Genomic DNA, 12,707 nt, shown 5'->3' on the forward strand with positions numbered 1-12,707 from the left:
GCACAGCTTTGTCCATCTTTTATACAGTCTTTGGTCCAGATACTAGCTAATAAATGCTAAAGAACAAACATAGAAAACACTAAAATTCAAACAAAGTACACAGACCACTGGTTTAATTTTGTTCTCTGTTGGATCTATATACAATATTGTCTACTCGACTGGCTAGTGCTGTTGCTAGGATTTATATGTGGTATCCCTGCATTGCTCTGCAATTTCACATCCAAAGCTTTCAGTTGCGGTGGAATTTTTATCATCAGGTTGATCTGCTCTCTTCAAGTAGGTTTGAAAAAACTATGGTAGAAGAAGCAACTAGAAATGTATAGTAGGAAACAATAATACTGAAGGGGTGAATCACAGTCATTGCAGGCTGTGCTGACGTGACATGTAGTTACTCATATAAGTTTTGCTCAACATACAGATTTAATCCAGAAGGATAAATCCCACTTTAGCTGCTCTAAATTTGAGCATGTTAACAAGAGTGCATGGGAACTAACTCACTTTAAGAGGCAGCCTCTAGTGGTCATTTAGTGAACTGCAGACACTTCCATGCACGTGTCATTTTTTCAGCTCCAGAGATATCCGTTGCCACCACTGAGCAGAAACACATGCATGAGCCATTCTTTGGAAGTAGGTAGGTTATTCTGATTCAAACCCACAAACTGCATGAAATGTATATGAATCTAAAGCTGAAAAGAGTCTCAAAGGACTCTTAAAAACTACTGCTGTTGATCCAGTTAGAACGAGCAAATGAACTATCACCATGGCATCTGCTTAATCCAGTGATCTCCTGGAGTCCTTGATAATACACTGGCTACTACTTAGGATGAGGTGATCTCTTTATAACGAAAAATATGTATGTGCATGAATTCAGCGTCCCATAATTCACAAGTTTTAGCTCAAATTTAATCTCACTTGCAGAAAATACAAAAAAGAGAAAAAAAATAAAATGATACAGCAACATCATTTTGATTTTCTACTAATATCTCAAGCAACATTTTGCTGCTTTTTTACTACAATCCTGGAGAACTGCATCAAGAAACGTGCACACATGCAGCAGTAGCTCCTCCATAAATGGCTGAGTGTTTTCTTGCTAGGCTCTACAATCATTGCTCAACCCAGAAGCCGTGGAGGTTAACCTCAAATGTGTGAATGGGTTCATCTCTTCTCAAATATTTCATAATTAGGAGGTAATTACACTAAGTGATAGTTATGACATTCTTATGATTTCAACAGCCATGAGAACATTTAATAGTTAACTTTTTTGTTTTTCTTGGGAGCAGCAATTTTTTACATGCTACTGTGGAAAACAGACAGCTTTTTGGACGCACTGAACAGCATGTGAACTAAACAGCAACTGAAAACCTACATTATAACAATGGAACACACAGCACAAGTTCCTTTTTAACGTCCCTTTAAAAACAACATTAACTACAGATACTACAACGTTTTTTTGTTAGCAATATTATTTTATTCATACAATAAAAAGATCAGAGGCAAGGAAATGTGCAACATAAGAAAAGAAGTCATGGAATGATCTCTTCCTACAAATAAAGTCTATATAAACAAACATTATCATAATTAGTGTTTGTGCACATGTACTTTGCCCCGACTCTTTTTGTATACATATATATAAAATCCCAATGGAGTGCTAGAGGCATCACAAAGAGATTGCAGCACAAGCAGACACCCAGATACAACAAGCACTGTGCATATCTCTTATTTTACATTATCACATAATGCTGCAGAGGAGGCGACTGCCTGCTTGGTGTCTGCAGCTCAGAGAAGCACGCAGAGCTTCAGGGATGAGAAGGATGTCGAGAGATGGGATCTATATCTCGTTTGCTTCCTCCTGCCATCCTTTATCAGTCTTCTGATCCTCTGCAACTGAGTGAAGAGAGAGAAATAAAAGTGAGAGGAGGCAGGCGGGCAAAGGAGGCATGCTGCCACAGGAGAGCACCTGTCTAGTCGACCTATTTTTAGGCACGCTGTGCACCAGCTATACCATAAGCCTCTGATGCCGCGATGAGAAACAAAGCTCCCGCTGCTTGTTGAAAGACTTGTTGTTTATCACCGTGGGCACCGTCCTCCCGCGGTTCATTTCAGAAGGCAAGGTTAGCAACTTAGACACATAACTTTCTTAAACTTTGCCCTGCGTTTTTTTAATGATTCAGATAAAGACATGGAAGGATAATAACTTTGTATTCATTCACCTAGAGAACGTTTATGGTGCCAACATTCTGAGCAAAATCATTGTCAGAACTGAACAACACCCAATGCACGTCACAGTTTTACAAGCATGCATAGTCAAGGTAAAAAGAAAGCACGCCCTCTTTAAATTCTAAGGTTTTATGTCTCAGGACATAATAACGATAATCTGGTCCTTAACAGGTCTTAAAATGCTGGAGATTTAGAGCAAAACATGACATATAACAGCATGTCATTTTTTTTAATGAAGTCAAAACACAGAAGCAGCATGCAGAGTAAATACAACCTCACTAATTCCAAGTTTCAGGACCTTAATAAAAGCAGACGTTTTGGCAGTTTGCTGGTCTGGAGCATTCAGGTGTGTTAATGCCACAAAGGAAACATCAGCAATGAGATTAAAGAAGCAATTGTTGCTCCATCGATCTGGGAAGGGTTTAATTTTTAAACAATTTCAGAAAGAAGTAGAAAGCATTCAAGATAGGTGCCAGTGTTCCCAGGAGTGGATCCAAGAGCTCCTTCTCAGGCTCCACAGGCCTCGGTTAGCATATTAAATATTGAAGCTCATGACAGTAAAATTATAAAAAGATTGAACAAGTATGGCTTGTTTGGAAGCGTTGCCAGGAGACATGTCTGTTCTCTCCAAATAAAGAACATGGCAGCACAGCTACACGCGTGGGGACACCGCCGTGATGGCATGTTTTACAGCCACGAGAATTGGGCGTTGTTATCATTCGGGTACTCATGAACTCCAATGCATACCAAAGTATTGTAGGTCAGCGGTCCCCAACCGTTTTTGTGCCACGGACCGGTTTATGTCCGACAATATTTCCACAGACCGGCCTTTAAGGTCTCTCTGATAAATACAACAAATAAAACCAGTACTAGTACCAAAAAAAGGAAGATTTATTCATAACACACGGAAAAAGACCCAGGGAAACTTAGATAACGATAAAAACGATTAAAAAAAATAACGATAAAACCCCTGAAAACCATCAATTTCACACCCGAGCCTCAACTCTCGGGGCTCGGTACCAAACGACTTACGGACCAGCCCGGGGGTTGGGGACCGCTGTTCTAGAGTAACATGTGAGGCCATCTACCCAACAGCTGAAGCTCGGCCAAGACTGGATCATTCGAAAAAAATCAAGGTGTTGCAGTCCAGGCCTCAAAAAGTTCTGTAAAGAGCGGTGCATAAAAAATGATCGCAAACCTCAATGAACTAAAGTGACTTTGTAAAGGGAGTCAAAATTCCTCCACAATGATATGAAGGCCTGATAAAGTTATATAGAAAATGGTTACGTCAAGCTGTTCCTGCCAAACGTGTCTCCTCAAACACCTGAACAATAGGGGGTATTCAGTTTGTTGGGTTTTTTTTACAGTAGTGTTTGGTGCCCTGTGGAAGTGTTTTTATTGTGACAATTTTTTCGTGTGATGCTTCCGATTCCACGCACGCACAGATTAGCTGTAAAACTACTTAGTCAAAGGTAAGTTTGGTAATTCAGTTTTGAGTCAGCACATTTTAACGACATTCTCTGTTATTCTGTGGTTACATCTGCTTGACTGGACTCGCATAACGTTATTTCGAAACTTTGACTGTGACTCTTCAAAGAGTGGAGTCACAGACTTTCACATCAGCTCTCCTCAACCCTCGACAGGATATGATGAGTAAAAAAATGTAACGTTTTAGCTTAAAGCGGCCTCACCGTTGAAGGATGCCTCTATTTCACCGCGTGGCTCCACTGAGTCTAGATTGCCACAAACTTATCAGAAACCAGTCTGCAGAGGGAGAAAAAGGACAAAATGTGTATTATAAATCACACTTGGTACGATGATCAAAATGTAAACACTTTGTGCTTCTGACTAACTTTTTCCTTTCTGCTACATTTGTAACTGACAGCTGGTGAAAGTGACAGATGTGTGTGCGGTGTGAGTGTTCAATGTCAATGCCGATCCTGCTCTGGTGATGTGGTTAGAAACAGGAAAGGAATACTTACGCTCCTTCTTCCTGCAGCAGACTCACGAACTTCCTAACTCTGTAGTCAGGATCCATCTGAAAAGACAGATATGCTTGCTTAGTGCTAACAGTCACACGATAAAATAACTATATATTTATTAGCAGGTTCTTTGTGAACATGCACGGGTTTCTTCAGGTGTTAAACATCACAGCGGCATGCTATCAACGACGGCGGGTCCTGGAGTTCATGTTTCAGTTTGGATTGAAGAGAAGGGGAGGGAAAAGGAAGCAAAATTAATGGGAACCTATGCAATAACTTACAGTATGTCTGGAATCGCCTGTAGCAACCAGAGTTAAGACATGAGAGCAGTCAGAAACATTGGAATGAGAGGAAAAAAGATAAAGACCGCAAATGTGTACGTGAGTGCGGCATGTCTCGGCAAACACAGGTTCATACTTCTTCAGGCTCAGAATGGGGTGTGTGTGTGTGTGTGTGGGGGGGGGGGGGGGGGGGCACTGAGCATAGCTGCATTGGAGCATACCACAGCAATTACACAGCCCCAACAAACAGGCTGCACACATAGGCAACATAACAGAGACACAGTCGGGAGAAGAAAGGAGCTAATGGTGTGATTTAGGTTTGTCTGATGCAGCTGGTGGGATGTCCGTCATCTGTTTGGTAAACAAATATTACTTGAAATATGAGGTTTTGAGCAGCAGACATCTATTAGCTGGAGTGAAACATTTCAAGTTTAAAACTTTACTTCAGGAGTTTAGAAATATCTGAGAAATTTGTAAGAAACAAGGGAAAAACATGAGAGAAGCAAAGAACGAGGTGATCATTGGAACGTAGATTTCCTGTTATGACGTACGACAGTGACTTAATTAAATCCTGCTTGGTTCTGTGATCTCCTCACAGGTCACAGGAGTAAAGATTTAGGACACACAAATCATCATTTCTGCAAATCGAATAATCAGATATTTAGTTCCTCTTTCTAATTGTTCTACCTGTTACATTTTATTTTCCTTCTCTGGTTTGGTTTCATAAAATAAAATCACCACAGCTGGACATGATGTCACAGGTTACTACAGTGACTAATTCGATACTGTTTGTCTATTTCAGTGGAGGTAAACAGTTAAAGGATGACATCTTTTAATTTTAAACAAACTTATTACTATTACTTATTTGGAAGAAGTTGTAAAAATTAATTTAAAAAACTAACAGGGACATCTTTTTTCATTTTGAGCTGCATATTTCTAATCTAGGGTTCGAGCAACTTTGCATGAATCAGTTCAAAATGCTCCTTATTCATTGTATACTGGGCTGCCATACAGCGGTTTATCCTCTGTCACCCTTTCATTTAAGCATCTTTTTTCTGATTGGCTGCCTTTTGTAAACAAAAGGCTTAAAAGGCAGGTGGGTGGGGCTTCTATGCTCATAAATGGAGCTCATACAAGGCAAACAGCAGGAAAATAGAGCCGCTGAAAACCGCACATTTAGAGCAGTTTAGAGCTTTTGGCTCACAGGGATTACTTGTACTCACTCTTACTGCTGTAAAATCATATATTTTGTCCGTAATGGGAAAAAAAAAAAACTTAAGTCCTCTTTAAAGCCTCCACCAGTCTAAGGAGCGCTCAGTAAATGATTTATGATCAATCAAGTTGATTATGCTTGTGTCCTGACAGGATCAATGTCCCTACAGGCTTTGCAAGTAAATCATTTAGGGGAACAGGGCAGAAAAGAACTACACCTCTTGCTACTGTACAGAAAAATGCACAAAAACAAAACTTGGAGGCCAAGCCACAAATCCCTTTAGGCAAAGTAAGGAAGGTGAGAAGACTCTGTACTCACTGTATCCCTCTACATAACGGGTGGGTTGAAAGGAGACCAAAAATCTGCTATGACTTGGTGGTCTATGTTTTCATTTTTGTACAAGTCTCCTTGATTATTTTTTTTTAAACCTACCCCTCACATTTGCCTCTCAGTGGCTGATCTTTGCTTAAATCGTAGGTAAAACCAGACCACGAATAGCGTAAGACTTTTCTGATGAGTATCTTATTCGTAACACGTGAATATAACTTGGAAAGCTGAGCAGAGCACGGTTTCACAACTATGAATGTATTGGAGAGATGGTTTGTGAACTAGAAATGTACTGGATCACTCTGCTCAACAAATCATCAGCAAAGCCACACAGTTTTTCACTACAGCTAATAGATGACAGTTTTTTGTGCCTGACAGACGGATCCTGTTGACTGTCGAGAATGCCGGCCAGATGTCGAAGAAGAGGAGGGACGGCCTGCTCAAGCTCAGACCACACTGAGAGAAAAAAATAATAATAACGCAAAGCCTGTGCCAGTATGAAATCTGTGTTTTGAATAAAATGGGAGGTGATGAGTGAGTTATTAAAAAGACAGTTTTCTTGTGCTTCACAAGTTTCGTACACCCAAAATAACTTGACCTTTCTGTTGTCTAACACAACTAGTACACATGGAGCTGCAACAGCATAAGAAATGGCCAAAAATAGTCAAAAAAGAAACATAAGGTCACATTTTAAATAGATTTTTAGACAAACACTATAATAGTTGCTTATACAAGACATTTAATACAAGGTATGACATCCAAGCAGTCCAGATGTGTTGTTTGAGGGACTGTTCTCCATTCCTTGATGAGCATAGTCTGCAGCTATGCTCAACTAGGAGTGGAGCCTGCAACACGCTGGGTTGATGCACATCGTGTTCCAGGGTTTTGATATCCAGAAAAGCCTGCGCTGCTCTGGCAGTGCAGGGTTTGGCATTGTCCTGCTGAAACAGCTGCAGGGAAGGGTGCTGTCACAAGAATGGCACAAGTACAGGTTGGAGCACTTCATCTTGTTACCTCTGTCCGATCCGATTTCCACCAAGAACAATCACATCTGAGGCGGCGCTCTCATGCAAAGCTGCAGGAGAGGCTCAGATACATATGGCAACGTGCAGCATGCCACAGCCCAGCCTCGGTCAACATCATCACACCGTCAGTCGCGGTACTCATAACAACATTGTGCACACACCATTTTGTTTCGTTTTTTTCTCTTGGCTTAAGGATACATGAGTTAATTTGTGTTCGGTACTGAACTGAAAACTAGTCACAGAAGATGTTTGGGTTTGTCTATGAGATATATGAGATTGCTGATATATTTCTGTTCGATCTGCTCCTTCTGCACATTTTGAGCACTTATTATCATTGCTATGCAGATGACACTCAGTTGTATCTCTCTTTTAAACCACAAGACTTCTGTAAGTTACAGATTTCTCAGAGGTGCTTAGACTCTGTTAAAAGTTGGAGGCTAACTATTTTCTGATGTGCCCCTGACAGATTTGTGCCTGAGGTAATGGAAAGTCCCCTTGCCACATTTCCTAAATCTTCTATCAGGAACCTTTGGGTAATTTTTGACTCAGCTTTCACTTTGGACGGTCATGTTAAATCTCGCTTTCGCTTTTATCACTTAAGAAATATTGCCAGTTTCCACTGTGTCATGATGGAAATTGTTATTAATGCATTTATTTCATCACTTCTGGATAATTGTAATTCACAGTTTACTTGTCTTAACAAAGCTTCCTTGGAACGTTTGCAGCCTATTCAATAAAAGCCGCTGCGAGGCTTCTGACTAAGTCTTCTAAATATTATCATGTCACTGCCCATTAACTTCTGACTTTAAGATTCTGAATTTGACTTTTAGAATTTTGCATGGACAAGCACCAACATAAAGAGTAGAGTAGAGTGCGCTTATGCATCCATATAGCCCCAGCAGGTGCCTGGTGTCATGTGATCAAGGCCTGCTTGCTGTGCATGCAAGGCGGAAAACTAAAAGGAGATCGAGATTTTGCTACAGTGGCTTCAGAATCTAATGATCTTTTTTAAAAAGCTGCCAAAAACTCATGTTTTTGTGATGCCATTTTACCTACCTACTTAAAATAATCTCCTTTGGAATAGATTTAAAGCAAAGATATCCTTATTTTTGGAAAAGGGAATGAAAGTACATCTGACAATGCAATGTTAAACGCAAACCCAAATATATATATATATATATATATATATATATATATATATACACACACACACACACACACACACACACACACACACACACATATATATATATATATATATACATACATACATACATACATACATACATACATACATACATACATACATACATACATACATATATATATATACACACACACACACACACACACATACATACAATGGGTATGGGTCATCACAGGCTGATGTTTAAAAACTGTATTGTTTGCTGTGTACCAATGGTGATCATTAATTATAGGAGACATGAAAGTGTGCCCCCAGTGTCAAACCATCCACTTTACATAAACCCACAAATATTATATTTTTTAAAAAGACAAAAAAAGTTGCATTACCGCAAAATTCATAACTACAGCTAACATAAAACTAACTAAACTGTTGAAAAAAGTCAAAATAAAGACCATAATAGTTTCTCACCTGTGCCGCCATTTCAATCAGCATCAGCAACTTTTTAATGCCGATCCCCAAGCGTTGGCCCTGTAAAGCTTTAGCTATCATGGCCCGTTCTTTCTCATTGAAACTGCCCAGCAGCTGTGTAAAGCAGAAAGAGACACAGGAACGATCAGTGCGAGAGAGAAACACTTAAATTCTGTCATTCATGTTTTGCATTCAGGAATTCTAACAAAAAAGTAAGCAAAAAAAATGTCGCCAAGTCTGATGGTAAGAAGAAATTCACAGAAGAAAAGCATCTTTCACCTCTTCACTGACAAAGTAGATGCAATTCTTAGAAACAGACATTAAAAATGTGTAGTTTCATAGTTGTATGTATTTACTGACACATTTTAAGTCAAGAGGTGCCAAAATATTGAGAGACGTGTGTGCATTTGTGAGAAAGAGGATGGATAAACAATAGGAAGTTTAATAAGTCCCCTTTAAGTGTATGCATGTTTATGTGTAGTTTACCTCAAAGGCCTCCATCAGCTGCTCTACTTTTGAGATGTTGGGAATGTGGATGGTGGTGCTGAAAGCATCCAACATCTCCATTTCCTGAAGGACGTCTTTACGACTTGTGGTGCCAATGATGAGCAGCTTACGACCCTGAAAGAGAAGCAGATGTCATTTTGTCTGGATCTTTAACCGTTCCCTCACATTCATCAGCTGGTCTCCTCCTATTGGTCATAGGAAAAAGAGAGACCAATGACGTATAACCATTTGATAATGCACAGGAAAAGCACAGGAGAAGTCCAGATGAAAGTGTGTGATGGCTCTAACAGAGGTTCAAGCATCATGATTGCGTGTCCTGGATGGATTCAACACTTATCTAGAACTCAGCCAAACTATACAAAAACTGTGCACAGCCAAGATACTGTCACCTATGGTCTTTGAGCCATATTATGAAGCCTTATAATAACGAACATTTTGGCCACCCCAGTTCCAGCATTTTTTTTCTCTGACCAATAACCTGTCCATCATTTGTATAGTTTTACAGCTTTAAGGCAAGTCAGCTGATGCATGGGTGTAACATACACCTGGTCTATACACGCAATCACAATGCCAACCCTGCTACTTCAGCCGTGTCAACTTCCTCAGAATACAGTCTTTGATAAAGTCAAAGTTCTAGCAACACAAGCAGCATATATAACAACTTTACTGCTTGACAGATATGAAGGTGAAAATCTTGAGTCTTTATCTCATTTGTATTACTTTTATTGACATGTTTCATTGGTATGTGATGTATCTGATGCTGAGAGACCACAGGCCTGTAAAAACAAGCAGCACCTTCTTAGACAACAGTAATTTTATTATTAGCTAGTAAACAACATGAGAAGCTGGTTTAATGGCAGATATGTATAAAAATTTAAATTAAGGTTGTTTTGCATTTTGTTTTCTCACTCATATCCACCCTATTAAACATGTTGTTTGTATGCCTTTTTAAAGTAAAGTGTGTCAGAAGCCTCTACTCTGCTCCTTTAATGGCTTACACTGCAACATCAGCACTTTCTATATCACACCGGGTTATGTTCTCATTGCCCGCGACTACAAACCAGCCAATCAGAAGTGTCGAATTGTGAACATTTTGTAATTAAGTTCTCATATTATCCAAATTTTGATGAAGGCAGTCTTTGATGCCAAAGCTCTTATTGGTCATTGAAATACAGGGCGACTGATTTCGTCATATTCTGGAGATTTCTGGCTGCCCAGGTGAAGGCTGACATTGAGCAGGGGCTCTAAGTCACAACAGGAGTTTAAAAAATAGAAAACAATAGAAAGGAGAAAAAAGATAGCATAATGCAGCATAATGGAGCAGAGGGCAACAGTAGAGAAGACAAACATGAGCAGGGAAGAAAGAGGGGAAGCAAAAGAAATGTCGCTGCACTAAGCCGACGAGTTGGAGAACGACCAGGAGAAGACGAAGGAGGAGAGGCAGAGGAGTGGCGAGCAGACAGGGGGATTATGGCTGCCGCCTGCCCCCCCATGGCGTGGGGGGTTGTGATGCTGCATGCAGATGAGGTGCCACACAGGCGGCAGTGCTGCCAGGTCCTGGCTCTCTCACAGAGCCCATTCTCCTCCGTGTCCCCCTGGCCTCCCCCGGCCCCAGGCACCCCGCTGGGCCCAGCGCTTTACAACCCCAGAGGAGCACTGCAGCCAGGCATTCAACACCAGGCCCCGCGCCACTTCTCATGCACATGCAGCCATATAGTGAGCTATACCCTCATTCACAAACCCATCAACAACAGACACACACAAACTACAACTAAAGAAACTATGAGAAATGGGTCTCCACCACCACCATTCACTCAGAGCACAACAGGCCTGGACCAAAACACTTGCTAATAACCATACACTCACACACAGGCGTTCACACATGCCAGTTGCAGCCAAAGACCTCCAACAATTCCTCGCAAGACTTTATGTTGGCATCCATAAGATCTGCTGCCCTCTTTCTGCCACCTCAGGACTAGCAACACTGACAGTGAGCAAGAAATAAACCTTCCGTTACCTTTGGAGGTGGTTTCTTCAGCAGCACCAGCAGAGCCTGTAGCACCATGTTGGAGAAACGAGGGCCAATAGGAACGTAATCTGATGACACACATAATTTTATTATTTCATTTCCTCTGTCTCATCACGTCTGATTCAAATAAAAAGTAACTTCAGAAGGCAACTGAGTAGAAGACCGCTAAATATTTTGGGCTCTCTCATCTTACCCAACAAGCGCTCAATGTCATCCACAACCACACAGCTCAGCTGGGATTTGTAAGCATCTTCAAATATCTGCCAAAGGGAAACAAAAAGGTACAACCTGATCTCCATCAAAGAAAAAACACACCAGCAAACACTAAAAATAACTACTAGTATTTTTAAAATGACATTACTACACTAGCATCTTAATCCAAACATCCGGTATTTATATGCACTGTATCTGCATTATGAAATCTGTTACCTTTTTGATGGCTTGGCATTTGGCGATCTCAGAGTGTCCGATCATCTTGTCCGGAGAGCAGATCTTGATGAAGGGAAACTGGGAATCCTCAGAAATCTTAGCCGCCAGTGCTGTTTTCCCGCTGTTAGGCGGGCCTGGTGGTGAAAAGAAATCACTGGTCAGCTATTTTAATTGTTAGTAAAGCAGGCCACTGTCCTCACCTTATTTTATTTGCCCTATGTGTTTGGGTTGCATGACACGTGTGAGAGTTACCTTCCAGCAGCACAGAGACTAGTGGCGTGCGGTCACTGTTCTTTGTCTGCTGCACCAGCAGCTCCCCGTCCTCCAGGGCTGCTGACACTGGGTCACCCCACCGGATTATGCTGTTCATGATGTAGCTGGCGTAGTCCTCCTGGTTGGTTCCAAATGCCTGAAGAAGTGGTACAAGGAGAGGAAAACAGAAAGTGAGACTCTAATTTTGTTTGACTGCATGAGCTCAACCGAGAACGGAAATATTAGTTATAAAAAAGACATTTCCTCTGTGTTGTAGTCTTGTATAACCTGCACAAGTGCTTCATCTGAATCCAGTGAAGTTTAATCACAAATAAATATAATTTACAAGTATTTTGGATATAATTCCTGCTTATATCTGGACTGCTTCTTATAACATTTAGTAGCTGAACTGGTTCAATTTAGGTATAAAATAGTGTTGAGAGGCCCCTGAAGCCTGTCAAAAACAAAACTCATGCCCAGGGTGGAAAAAACAGTTTATATTTATATGCAAAACTTAGACTAGTGACATCAGCTCGACTTCATAATACTGTCATCACAGGTTTTAGTTACAGTCTAATGAGGAGAAAAGACCAGATTATTTAGAGGCATCTTTCAAAGATTCCAGCCTGCCACTAAATTTCAAGAGATTTAAGTGTTGCAAGTCAAAACACTTTTGCAAAGGTTGTGGCATGCTCACAACTGATCGTTTAGCGTAAGGTGGTTTTAAACTCTTAGTGTCTCAAGTCAGCCTGATAAAAACAAACAAGCTAAATCCTATCCTAGTTTCTTTCTTTTTTAAAAAATCTTGACTCATGCAAATAGTGTTCGAT

General features: G+C 40.6%; 1 protein-coding gene across 1 annotated transcript; it reads right to left on the reverse strand.

Moving 5' to 3' along the window:
* Positions 1-879: 879 nt before the first annotated feature.
* On the reverse strand, positions 880-12,034 carry LOC134623098 (vesicle-fusing ATPase-like; the record flags this gene model as incomplete). The annotated part of the gene is made up of 9 exons (XM_063468306.1): positions 880-1,884; positions 3,909-3,981; positions 4,200-4,255; positions 8,661-8,774; positions 9,147-9,281; positions 11,185-11,264; positions 11,390-11,456; positions 11,626-11,759; positions 11,878-12,034. Coding segments are annotated over 8 exons (774 nt in total), but the record flags the coding sequence as incomplete, so codon positions are not given.
* Between the last annotated feature and the right edge of the window lie 673 nt (positions 12,035-12,707).

The sequence above is a fragment of the Pelmatolapia mariae genome, unplaced genomic scaffold (genome assembly GCF_036321145.2).
Source record: "Pelmatolapia mariae isolate MD_Pm_ZW unplaced genomic scaffold, Pm_UMD_F_2 NODE_ptg000394l+_length_32602_cov_1, whole genome shotgun sequence".
Lineage (NCBI taxonomy): Eukaryota > Metazoa > Chordata > Actinopteri > Cichliformes > Cichlidae > Pelmatolapia > Pelmatolapia mariae.